Genomic DNA, 14,552 nt, shown 5'->3' with positions numbered 1-14,552 from the left:
CTAACCTGCCATTTAGTTGTCATGGATCCTTGGAGTGGTGCGCAATGTGAATTTGCTATCAAAGCGTTTTACTAAAACAATGACAGTGTGGAGGGAGTGTGTAGAGAATTACGCCGTCATTTTAATCTGGGACGGCAACCCCGTGTTCCATCAGCACGTGCAATTAAAACATGGATATCTAATTTTGAGGAAACCGGTTCGGCAATGAAAGAGAAACCTCCAGGCCGTGAGCGAACCGTCCGTACACCACAGAATGTTCAAGCTTTACAAGATGCTGTCACACGAAGTCCACATCGGTCAATCCGTCATCTCTCAGCATCTTTACAATCGCATAGTTCAAGCGTTTGAAGAATGTTAGTGAAGGACTTGCAATTTCATCCGTACAAGTTGCAGATCATTCAGGTACTGAAACCGAACGATGCAGTTGTGCGAGCACAATTATGTAATGTAATGCTTCAGAAGATAAACGATAACGAAGAGTTTGTTCACGAAATGTGGACGTCAGACGAAGTGCATTTCCATCTCAGTGGATTTGTTAACGAGCAAAATTTCAGATACTGGGCACACGAAAATCCTACGCAGCTACACCAGCGTCCGTTACACAGCCAGAAAGTGACCGTGTGGTGTGCTATGTCATCTTACGGATGACAATGGTCTTGCGATTACAGTGACGTCGGCTCATTACGTAGCCGTGCTTGAAACCTTTGTTGTGGAACAACAAAAGAGTTTCCACCGATTCTTAACACAGCCTGGTTGCAACAAGACGGAGCAATGACACATACTGCACGAATATAGATGGCAGCTGTACGCCGATTGTTTGGACAACTTGTCATTTCACGAAACGGTGACATTAGATGGCCTCCCAGATCGCCTGATCTCTCAGCTTGCGATTACTTTTTGTGGTGTCACCTTAAAAGCAAAGTGTTCCGCAGTAGACCTGCTACAACGGAAGAACTGAAGGCAAAGATCCGAAAAGCAATTATGGAAATTCCAGTCGAAATGTTACGTCAAACCATAAACAATTTAATGAACAGACTTCGTGAGTATTTACGTAGAAGAGGAGGTCACCTGCAAGATGTCATCTTTAAAAAATAAACTAAAATGTATGTATCCTAAAATGGCAACATTTGTACAATTACATGAAATAAAATTAATTTTCTAAAAAAAATTTTTCATTAATGTTATTTAATTTTAAAAATTTCCTGTATCTTTGAATCAACCTGTACATACGAGTATAAAGGGAATTTCTGTTAATTCTTATGCTATGCAGTGATGCCAACCACATGACCCAAAATATCACACTTAAAGCTCTAGAGAAAGAAGTTTGGTTATTTTTTGAACAGGCTTTACATTATTCAATTTTTTTTTAAGGATAGATTAAAATTTATAAAATAGAGTGAACAATTTTCAAATATTTACTGCTCATGATAGAGTATTTTCATTTTTTCTGCTGAGTATTTTGCTGAAAGTGAAATCTTTTTATCAAACTTATTTTTTATTGTACTATTCTCTCTCTTTTCTGTATAGCCTATGGAAGCATCATAAGGTATCACTTCAGAGGACGATATGTATGAGTGTAAATGAAGTGTAGTCTTATAGAGTCTTAGGTCCACCATTTCTGAAATGTGTGGTTTTAAAACCCAACCAATAAAGAATATCCACGATCTAGTATTCAGATCCGTATAAAAAAAAGTAACTGCCTTTACTAGGATTTGAACCTTAAAACTCTTGACTTCAAAATCAGCTGATCTGCGATGATGATTTATCTTATTAGACCAGCCCGGTGCGGGCTTTATTGCAGTATTCTGTACTGACAATGAATTTCATTATGAAACAAAAGTTTCATGACATCTCTAGATAAATGATTCAGAAAATAATATAAAAAATAAATAAATAAAAATATTTCATTTTCAATTGTCAAAAATAAAAAATTTAAATAATCTCTCCACAATGTATATTTTAGTTGTTTTCAGATATTTCAAATAAAAAATATGTTTTTCATTTATATCATACGGTAAATATTTTATTACTAAATATATTGCAAAAAAAGAAAGAAAAATAAATTTATTACTAAGGGAGTACAAATCTCATTTGTATTTTAAAATATTTTAATAAAATGAATTAATTTATTAAATTTCCTCTACTGTACACAAATAATAAACAAGCACAACCAACTCTTTCACCCAAGTTAAATTATATGTTCACAAATCTCCTCCTATTAATTAAAACACACAAAATAAAACATAATTTGAAAAAAATATATATATTTATATATTATTATAAAACTTACAAAATATTGCTAATGAATAAATAAATAAATAAAAATATAATAAAATTAAAAGTAAAAATTAATTACCGTAACTAATTTACACTAAAATTAATTAAACTAATTTTAACTAATAAAAAATTAATTAATAAATAATAATAATAACAATAATATAATACTATGGTAACATTATTTCTTATATAAATTAAATAAAAATAATAATAATAATAAATAAAATAAAAAAACTACGTTAATTTATTTACAAAACTCTACTGTTTATATAATATAATAAAATATAATAATGTTAGGTAATTAATTATTTATTATATAAGGTGCTATTCAAAAGTTTTTGAAATTAATTATTTTGGTAAAAGAACAAAGTCCAAGGAAATGGTACTTCATTAAACACTTGCTAATCATAGTGCCAAAAGCAACATGACTGATGACATATTCAATATTTATAAAATTTTTTACATTCTTTGCCGTCATTTTTATTTTTTATTATAGTTACAAAAGAACAATAAGTATGAATTAATATGTACGTGAAAATAAAAAAAAAATTAATAAAAATACACAAAATCTTATTTTAATAAAAACGTTTGATGATTATATAATTAACAATACATCTAGTATAAGCAGTTTAAGAACAAGTACATAGAATTAAACATTTTTAAAAACCCACGATCAAAATACGTTAAATAAAAAAATATTATTTAGAAAGACTTTTTTCTTTATTTTTTAACCTCCGAACCACCTTTATGTATTGTTTCAGAGGGTGAGATGAAGATTTGTAGTATGTGTAAAAATGCCAAGTCTGACCGGAATTCAAACCCGGAACTTCCGGATGAAAGGCCAAGATGTTACCACTCACACCACGAAGACCGGCTAATTAGAAAGACTTAGAAATATTCAAAAGCCGTTTTGAAGAAACATGTCTACTGCAGCGCTCCTTGGCGGCTTGTAACCGTAAAACTAATCTAAGAACCTGTTCTGAGGTGAACCCTATATAATGCAACGAGGTGATACTAATGTAATGCAAAAACTGCACCAAAATCGGCTCCACAGTTTTAGAGAAACACATTTACTGCAGTGCGCCCTGGTGAACTGGCCTATAATTGTAAAACACATCTAGGAATCTGCTCTAAAGTGATACCTATGTAATGCAAAAAACCACATCAAAATCAGTTCAGTAATTTTTGAGGAAAATGGTGACACACACATACACATAAAACTTCTTACCCCAAATGCATATAATCGTTCTGTCGTGGGTAATGAACATACATTAAATGATAACGGTAATATTATGGGTTGTTCTTCACCTGTTTCATGCCAAAGTCAGATATTATTAAGCGTTTCTATCCAACCAATAAATTGATGTGATCAACATAGAAATATAAGGAACGCATTTTATTTCATTTATCTAACTTTCTTATTCTCAAAGCACTACAGGTTTATGCGCAATTATTGTTACTTTATGATACATAAGTTTTTTAGTTGAAAAATTACAACCTTGACCAGGATTTGAACCCAGAATCTTTCAGATGAGATACAGAGATGTCAAAGAAGATGATGGAACTGTATAATCATTATTTGAAATGCATTGTCTGATTTTACAAATTTTTTATAGTATTTAATAATTTAATTTATGAAAACAAATTTTTATAATTTGCATATTTGTTTTGTGAGTAAATTTATTTCACATACAATGTGTTAATATTGATAATTTACAAGTAGGATAAAGAATTAAAAAAAAACATAATGTTCATTGATAATTTTTTAGTTATAAATAAATGTTTATTATTGTGATTTAAAGTTAAATAAAAAAAATTATTTTCATAGAAAATCATGTACAAAAAGAAATTCTTATTTTACAAGTGTTATGTGACAAGCTCAAGTAGTACAGGTTGATCTGTTGACCTGTTACCCAATTGTTAATGTCTGGTAATTTTTTTTCTAAGAAAGGGAAATTTTGTTTTGTGATACGAAGTTGATAGTGCTACTCAACCGGTATAGATACTGCAGTGTGAGTTGATTCTCCTTTAGCTGTGTAAACTTTTGTGCCGTTTCCGATCATGTTACGAACAGAATGTCTTTCACCATAGAATAACGAGTTTTCATTCTTGAACAATATTTCGTTACAAAATCGTACGCGAGTGTAAAAGAATCATTTCAAATTAAATTTGTTGGTGTTCCTCCGGCAGAAAAAATGTCAATTTCTAGGCTAGCAAACCGATTTCAAGAGACAGGTAGTGTTTATGACAGAAAACGTAGCGGTCGACTGACTCGCTTGACAGATGACGTATAAGAGAATGTGAAAACAAGATTGCTCAATTCTCCACGGAAAAGTTTACAAAAACTTTCCACGCAAGTTGGTTTGTCATATTCATATTGTTCAGAAAGCCGCTAAAAAATTGAAATTGTATACGTATCACATACAATTAGTCCAAGAGCTTCAGCCTCCAGATTTATACAAGCGATTGCAATTTTTCTGTTGGTTTAGGTCTCTCGTAAACGATAACGGAATCAAATTTTTAAACACAGCGTTTTTTTAGCGATGAAGCTTGGATCCATCTTTACAGTTATGTGAACAGTCAAAACTGTCGAATTTGGGTGTTGAAAATCCTAACGATTTACAAGACAAATCTTTGCATCCTGAAAAAATGGTGCGTGGTGTGCAATATCTCGTCATCGTATAGTCAGACCTGTATTCTTCAACAGACAGTAACTGGTGAAGTATACAGGAATATTGTGCGCCAATTTGTGTCCCTCCTGGAACCTCAAGAACGGTATTGATGCCACACGTCTCAAGAAACCATGGATTTTCTGCAAGAGTTCTTTGATGATCAAATAATAAGCAAGGGCTTATGGCCTCCAAGGTCCCCAGACCTCACATCTCCTGACTACTTTTTTGGGGCTATATTAAGTCCGAGGCCTTCCTAAACAATCTTCGCACTATTGATGAACTTAAAGTCAATATTACAGACTTAATCGCAAATATTTCCGATGCAAGACTCTTAAAAAGGTTTCTGCTAATATGCTGAAAAGAGTCCCAGCATGTATGACCGCAAGTGGTGGGCATTTTGAGCATATTCTTTAACAATTATTTAAGTAATAGCTTTTTATTTAATCTCTTTTGTAAGTAACAAATACATTTTTTATTCCACCTAAATTCCCTTTCTTAAATTACATTTAAAATTGTGAAACAGGACTAAAAAGTCACTCTGTACAATGTTGAGGTCATTTTTAATTTTCCCACATCTCTGCTATTAGCATAAAAAAGTTTTAGTCAGATACATTAATAATTTTATTTTTGGAGTCGTTTAGTTGAACAAATATTATTATCGTGAAAAATGGACGAAAGAATATTTTGTGTGGCAACCAAACATTACTTTTTTAAAGCCATTCAAGAAACTAAAGAAACCTGAATAAATATTATGGTGAATCAACCAAATTGATTAGAACAATTTACTATCAGTCTTATGATCACAAACAATGCTAAATGCTTTCTTTTGAAACCACAACTGAAGAAAACATTGAAAAATCCATATGGTAATGAAGGATAGACGATGTGTGCGATATCGCAAAGACAATAAAAACAGATAAATCATACTTTACAAATTCCAAAACTGTCTGCAACGTGGATGCTGTGTTTACCCACAATCGATCAAAAGCATAAATAAGTAATCATATCTAATCACAGTTTGAGGCAGTGTCAAGATAATTGAAAGGCATTTTTGTACTGTTTCACAACATTTGATGATAGTTTCAGATTATTGAAACCTAATAACAATCAAAACAGTTGGTTGCATTTCAGGAACTCAAGACAAAGAAGAAAAATCAATTCATCAGCTCTTGGTTTAATAACTTTCTGGAAAACGGTAAAATAAATATCCAGGAAATGTTACCAATCTTTTCTGGACAATCTAAATGATTAAATAAAGAAGATTATCAAATTTGACAAAAAAGTAGGTTCATTTTCAATAAAATAATACATAAGCTCACTCTTCAATTATCATCTGTTTTTAGATATGTATAAATGAATTTGGTAGAGGCAGATTTATACATAATGACTGATTTAACATCAGTCAAGATCTTATCGATTGATATAAAACATTTAGAAAAAAACATTATAAAGGACATGAGGATTGGGTTTACAATCATGATACAAAAATCAAGTCACAATTTTTATAATGGGTAGAAAAAGAATTACCCCTAACAAAAAAAAAAGCTCATACATGATTTAAATTTTAAGTCAATTAAACATTTTTTTTGGCTGGAAGCATGCGACAACTGTCATGCCTAACCTATTCTACTTTCCAAACTTGGTCCTTGCAGATTTTTTCTAGTCTTCCAAATTAAAGCTAACTTTGAAAGGAAGTCCTTAAGAAACCACAAACTAGAGTGGGGAAAATTTAATAACTGAATGCACTTGTCACAATGGATTTTTCACTGCTGGAAACAATTTTAGAATTCCTGAAGATGATTTTTGCTCAAAGCCTGCTGCAATTTAACTTTGACTCCTCCACAGTATAAAAAGAGTTCCTTTTTCATACATGGAAATAAGAATAAGTCTGATGGAGCAAGTAGAGGGATAAAGAGTCATTGTGTTTTTCAACAAAAACTGTTTGATACAGGGAAAAGAAAACTGGGATGGTGCAAAAACTAATCACTATTTACGCACCTTACAAGAAACCATATAAAAACGAAAATCTAGTATCAGTTTTTGGAATTTCAACTAGAAAACTCTGATAATGAAATTTTTTTATTAATAATATAATTTTATAGACTTTTGGATAGCACCCCAAAATATTTTCATAAAAAACAGAAAACCTGTCAATTTTAAATTGGGTTCCCGCCCTTTATTACATATATATGCAAAAGGTATTTTTATTCCACATTATGTAATCTTCTCAACAAAATTTAGGTAGAAATGTTGGTTCAGGAAATTCTTTGTGAACAATCTTCACATCTAAAAAAGCAAAAAAATATTGTGTTCACATTCAAATCAAAACTGCCTATTATTTTTAATATTTGTAATTTCATTGATTTCCACTGGTTTGATTGTTTTGTTTCCGGGTCACAACAGTAGCACCAACTTTCATCAATTATTACAACTTTATCCGTGTGCCATCAACAAAAATGCATTTCAAAGAATGTCTCACAAATGGAAGAAGCGCTGTACCGTAATACTGCTAACAAAAGGCGTTCTTTCGAGGAGGGACAAGCTTATATAAAGTTGTAACCACATTAATGTAGTTTTTATTTCATACGTTAGGTCTCTTCCTGAACACACGTCAAATAACATCAATTTCAATATACAAATGAATAAAAATATCAGTATAATTTTTTGTGTACATAATTATGACTAATTACTAAATATATTTTTTTAAATTTTCATCAAAACTGTTTTAAAAGGGACACAGTTTAATCAGACTCACTACTTATTCAAATTCTATTATACAGGGTTATCATAAAAGAATGGTGCAGTTTCAGTAATTCATAGGAAGATTGTAGGGAAACTTCTAGATGTTATATTGGTATCCCTGAAAGCCTCCACAGCAAAAGTTTGTTTATCAGCAGTTGTAACCACAACGTCAGTTCTTGTATTGTTGTTGCGGTGAGTTTAGTGAGTTACAATGTTCTCGATAAAGACAAAGTAAAGTGTGTTTTATTGATGGCCGAATTAAAATCCGTAATTTTAGTACAACGTCCTTTCAACGTGAATTCGGAAGAGATCCACCTTACAAAAATAACATAACACGTTGGTTCAAACGATTCGAAGAAACCGGATCGGTTAAGAAACAGAAATCAACAGGCAGACCAAGTGTACCGGACGAAACGGTTGAACTAATTAGACAATCGGCAATTAGAAGTCCTGGGAAGTCCATCCCCCATCGAAGCGTCAAATTAGGTATTCCAAAATCAACAGTTCACCAAGTTTTACATAAAAAACTGAAATTATATGCTTATAAAATCCAGATACTGCAGGAATTGAAAGCCGATGATGGTATAAAACATTACAATTTCGCAGTTGAAATGTCGGACAGAATAAGTGAAAACGAATCATTTTTAGACGATATAATTTTTACAGACGAAGCTACATTCCACAACAGACACAATTTACGAATATGGGGCTCTGAAAACCCACACGCAGTTATTGAGAAACAACGCGATTCACCTAAAGTTAATGTTTGGTGCGGTGTGATGAAAACTCGTGTAATAGGGCCTTTCTTCTTTGCTGAAAAAACAATTAATGGAGTCGCGTATCTTGACATGTTAACCGATTGTTGCTTTCCTCAGCTGGATGAACTCGAAAACATTCATCGACTTCATTTCCAACAAGATGGTGCTCCCCCGCACTTCAATGCGTCGGTCATGGATGCTTTGAACGAAAAATTTGGAGATCGATGGATAGGCTGGCAAGGCCTCCAAGGAGTCCAGACCTAACACCTTGCGATTTTTTCTTGTGGGGGTACATCAAAAGCGTTGTTTATACACAAAAAATTCGCGACCTAAACCGCTTAAAGAACAGGATTAATGGAGCAATGAAACCAATAACGAAGAAATGTTAACTAATGTTTGGAGAGAGGTTGAGTATCGTTTGGACATTTGTCGAGCGACTAAGGGCGCACATATTGAAATTTATTAATTATGTAAAAAAATGATTGAGACGACAAATTTGAAAAATAAAAAACATAAACTGTAAGTAATTCTGTTTTAATTTAAACCATGTTCAAAACCGCACCATTCTTTTATGATAACCCTGTACAGCTTGCATACTTAAAACAACATATATGTTCGTAAAATCAATTTGGAATAATTATTGCAAAATTTGGCATAAAATGTTTTGTTAACTGTAGAAGGTTATCCAATATGGCAAAAATAGTCTAATATATGATATAACAATTAGATGGTTTACCGGAAAATTGTGGAAATGATGCACTATCCTTGTCATAGAATGGTTTTTGGATTTCAAAATATTGATAGGTATCTTTCACAAATATTTTATTTAACCAAATCTAACAACAATTTTTTTTTTTGCGGTTTCCAAATGTAAAATTGATAAAAATTTTAATAAAAAATAATAAAGATATAGAATATGCTAACAATAAGAGATTTCTAGAATATATAACATAAACAGATGAAAATCTAATATAAGTTTTTGGAATTTCCACTACACAATTTCGATAATAATTTTTTTTTATTAATAGTGTAATTTCATAAACTTTTGGATAGCACTCCAAAATATTTTCATACAAAACAGAAAACCTGTCAATTTATAATTTGGGTTCCAGCCCTTTATCATATATACATACAAAAAAAAATATTACACATACAAAAACGACCCTTTTACATACATATACAATATGCAATCATACAATCAAAAAGTAAAAAAAAAAAAGACACGAACAAAAAATACATTAACATAACATTTATATTAATAAATATACATACAAATTATGTTATACATATAAACATATATTACATAACACAACATAAAATTGATTGTAATTTAATTAATTTATTTTATATTTATATAAAGAAAAGATTAAAATGTTATTTAAAAATTTGTCTTATTAAAATAGATAATAAAAAGTCATTTTAATACGTATATCAGGTAAAAATCAAAGGCACTTAAAGAGAAACAGTAAAGCTGGTTGTTTGTATACCTTGACAGATCTTCTTTATTTTTAATTTGATCTTGAATTTGTTGGCTTCACTCCCGAACTAATTAATACTAATATTTAATAATTCCACCAATAAAGGCCACATACCATTCTTGATAAAGATCTAAAAATAAAAAGTAAATAATTTTAAAATAATTCTGATAAAATACGAGGGTTATTTTTTTTTCAAGGTCGATCAGTCACGAAATTAAAACCACAGTGAAAATAAAAAATCTTTTATTTGTAACAAGTAGTCAACAACATAGTCATGCTATTTCTCTACATAGTCACCATTCCGATTTAGACATTTGTCATAGCGTGGTACCAACTTTCCAATACCCTAATCATAGAACATAGCCGCCCATGTTTTCAGCCATGTTTCTACACTGGTCTGCAGCTCGATATTTGTGCCAAAATTGTCCTCTTAGCCAGCATTTCATGTGACCAAAGAGGTGAAAATCGGATGGAGCCAAGTCCGAGCTGAATGGTGGGTGATCAAACACTTCCCAACGAAAACGCCGCAGGAGCTTATTTGTTACAGTTGCAGTGTGCGGCCGAGCATTGTCATGGAGAAAGACAATGCCTGATGACAGCATTCCTCTCCGCTTATTCTGAATTGCCCTTCGTAGACGTTGAAGAGTCACCCAGTATGAGGCTGCAGTGATGGACGTGCCAAGTTCCATGAATTCCACCAAGAGAACTCCATTCCGGTCCCAGAACACAGTAGCCATACACTTTCTGTTGGAGGTTCGCTTGAACTTCTTTGGTTTACTGGGAGAATGAGAATGCATCCACTGTTTGGACTGTTCTTTTGTTTCTTCATTTTCGAAATGGACCTATGTCTCGTCCCTTGTGACAATTTTGTTCAAAAAATCTTCTCCTTCATTGTGGTAGCGCTGGAGAAACGTTAGGGAGGCATCCATTCTCACTGTTTTGTGATGGTCAGGCAGCATCTTGGGAACCCATCTCACACACAGTTTGCGGTACTGAAGTCTCTCAATCACAATGGTGTAGAGAACTAACCTCGAAATTTCAGGAAACGAATCACTCGATACAGAAATTGTGAACCAACGATTTTCTGGAATTGCCTCATCCAATCGCTTAATGAGATCATCGACTGACACTCCCTTCCTTCTCTGACTGCCTGCATCATGAACATCTGTACGTCCTGCTTTAAAGTTCCTGCACCATTGTTGCACTTTGCTGTCACTCATTGAAGTTTCACCGTACACATTACTTATTCATCTGCATTACACCTCTCAGCCAGAAGAAATTGAATTACCATACGCACTTCACACTTGGCGGGAGATGCTATTGTTGTAGACATGTTTATGTGCTAGCTGTATGTTCAGAACTAAATGAAGTGACAAGGCATGATTGAAGGCCATACTAGAGACATTGCGCAACACGTATGCGCAAAGGTTCATCCGATTTTTGCACGTGTTTTTATTTCGCAACCGATCAGACCTTGAAAAAAAATAACCCTCATACAAAAGAAAAAAATTGTCTTCAAAGATTTATGAACCAGTTAATGGGAAAAACTAAGTTTTAGTTTTATAGATGTCACCATGGTATTTAACACCACCTGTTATGCTGAATATCAACCATTCTAAAAACATTTCCTTATACCATTTTTCACAAAACAGAATCAATTTTACTTTATTTTTGTAAAGTACATTTTCAATGTACTTTAATCCACCACACACTAGCAGACCCAACAAAGAAATATAATTTAATTTAGTGTAAATGTATTGTTCAAGGAACTAATAATATATTAAATAAAATTTAAAAACTTACATCTTAGCGAGTTTTAAGTTTTCCTTTTCAAAATGATTTTTTTTTTCTTAACTCAATGATGTTTTTTATTACGTTCGCATCTGACTTTTCCATCCTATAAATCAAAATCCAAAATATAATAATAATAAAATCAATTAAAATTTTTTAAATAATAAACATACTTCAATTTATAATCTATAAATTGATCTATTACTATCTACTTCAATGAATCTAATTCAATTTATTGTTTATATTACATCACAAATGGGAGGAAGTAGTTAATAACAAAACCAGGGTTACATCAAGGTACAGGGTCCGGCATATAAATGACGATTTTGTAGTAATTGTTATGTTGGCACCACTGTCAATGAGAAGGTACATCGACAGGTATATTCATGCTATTTCAGTAGCCAGTATGTCAAGGTCGGGTGAACAACAAGCGTTTGTGATTAAAGCCTAATTTAAAAATAATGAGCTATTGTAACACAGCATTTATTTTGCAGACATTTCAATTTAAATCGACACGCGTCTGTTCCTAGTAGAAATACGATATTGTTGCGAGGGAAGAATTTTAGGAACACATCGTCTATTTTAAAAATGAAACAAACAGGACAAAAACCGACTGTGAGAACGCCTGAAAATATTAACGCTGAAAGGTTAGCTGTTACGCGGTCTCCAGGACGTTCAGCAGCAAGACGTGCTGCTGCGCTAACCGTTTCTGATCGAAGTGTACGACGAATTCTTCATGCCGACCTGAAACTCCATCCATATAAGATGATATTAGTGCAGCAACTTAATGCAAATGATTTGGTGTCTCGCAAAGCAGCTTGCGAGGTCATCCACGAAAATGTCCACCAGGATGCCATTATTCTTTTAAGTGTGAGGCGCATTTTCATCTGTCAGGATTTGTGAATAAACAAAATTACCGTTATTGGGCTTCGCATAATCCACGGCAAATACTTGAAAAACCACTTCACCGTCGATATGTTACAGTGCAGTGTGCAGTTTCAAAGTTCGGCATAATTGGCCCGTATTTTTTTGAGGAGTTAAATCGCAGCGTAACAGTAACATCTCATCGATACATAAACATGCTGAATGAATTTCTGCGACCAAAACCGAAAGACTTTCAAGGACATGAAATTTGGTTTCAACAGGATGGTGCCACCGCCCATTCGGCGAGAATCGCAATGGATATTCTGCGAGAAACCTTTCCTGGACATTTGATTTCCTGATTTGGTGACATTCCTTGGCCAGCGGGTTCACCTGATCTGGCTGTTTGTGATTTTTCTTCTGCGGGGATATCTCAAACATAAAGTCTTCAGTCAGTAGTCGACCACAGTCAATTGCAGAACTTAAGGAGGCCATTCAACGAGAAATTGAAGCAGTTCTACAAGTGATGATTGAGCGAGCAATGTTAAATTTTAGAATGAGGTTAAGTGAGTGTGTGAGGAGTAATGGAAAACATTTGGACATAATATTCAAATAAAAAAAAAATCTATTTAAGTAACTCCCTATAAATTGAAAAAATTGATCTTTAATTTGATATATTAAATGTTTTAACAGTACGAAACACAGTTTAATTATTATCCTTCAAAAATCATCAGGTTTATATGCCAAACCCTGTATTTGATCTAATCCAGTCTCAGGCCAACCATTCCTAAAATAATGTCATTAATTGAACTCTAACAAGTACACTGGTAACAAAATTTCAGTTCGATTAATTATAAATTTGAAACAGAGTTTACAAGTACCTCAAATAACATTGTTAAATAAAATTATAATAACAATTAATCTTGAATTATTGAAACCACTTGTCAAATCATTGGGTTATCATGAGATTATAATAAAATTATATTCTCAAGATGTTAAGTAATCTTAACAATCTTCAATCTGGAACCAATGAAAGTAAGTACCACTAACAATAAATCGTTGAAAAGCTCTCAATAAGGTCTTCTTACTGCAGTTAGGAAAAAAATAAAAAATAAACTTTTTTTTTTGGATTTTAGGCTTTTTTGGACAGTTTTGGTTCAGTCGATTGTAATCAAAAGGAGATATGCACAACTAGATGTTACAATAGTCCTAAATCCAAAATTTCAACATTCTACGGCTAATCGTTTTTGACTTGTGCAAGATAAATACATATGTACGTATGGACATCATGCCGAAACTAGTCAAAATGGATTCAGGAATGATCAAAATTAATATTTCTGTTGAAATCTGAAAACCACTATTTTTCACGATTGCAATACTATTAAGTATTGTATTACAATTGATATATTGTATTACACAACAATAAAATGTAATAAATTATTGCATACAATAAAATGTAATCGCATAGTATTACAATACTTCCTTGTACTTCGTAAAAATAGCAAAGAAAAACATAGACTATTTCTAGTAAATCAAAATATTGTAAACTTAAATGAAAACAGTTCTGTTGTCTGGCTTAATAGAAGTGGATTCTTTAAAAAATAATTTTTTTAGCGAAGACTGTAAATTTATAAATATAAATGGAAGGATAATTTAATATTTTCTAAATATCCATCTACATGAGCCATACTTTCAGACACCAAACAAAGAATTGGTACCCTATTGTTGTATCTTGTAAGCTTGTCTAACTTTTTTGAAAGAGTCAAAAGAGTTGATATTAAAAAATTAATATTATATTAGTGTATAATCTTCAATGTTGGCAATCACAGAAAACAAAATTCTAAGTGTTAATAAAATGTAACACAACGATGTTTAAGACTGAAAAAGAAAAATACGTATGGAAAATAAGATTTAAAAATTATTTGCAAAATGAAAAAAAGGCCCAATCTGGCATAAAGTAGAATTTGAAATAT

General features: G+C 32.2%; 1 protein-coding gene across 1 annotated transcript in view; it reads right to left on the bottom strand.

The window, feature by feature from the left end:
* Positions 1-9,607: 9,607 nt before the first annotated feature.
* Positions 9,608-14,552, bottom strand: part of sog (chordin short gastrulation) — a 245,801-nt gene continuing 240,856 nt past the window's right edge. Inside the window, exons 14-15 of the mRNA XM_075381914.1 lie at positions 11,731-11,824; positions 9,608-10,057 (exon numbers count right to left, since the gene is read on the bottom strand). Of these exons, the coding sequence (XP_075238029.1) occupies positions 11,783-11,824 (42 nt within the window). The 3' untranslated portion in view covers positions 9,608-10,057; positions 11,731-11,782. The remainder of the gene's footprint in view (positions 10,058-11,730; positions 11,825-14,552) is intronic.

Source organism: Lycorma delicatula, chromosome 13 (assembly GCF_047948215.1).
Source record: "Lycorma delicatula isolate Av1 chromosome 13, ASM4794821v1, whole genome shotgun sequence".
NCBI lineage: Eukaryota > Metazoa > Arthropoda > Insecta > Hemiptera > Fulgoridae > Lycorma > Lycorma delicatula.
Note: the sequence above shows the minus strand (reverse complement) of the source record. Positions and strands in the feature narration are given on the sequence as shown.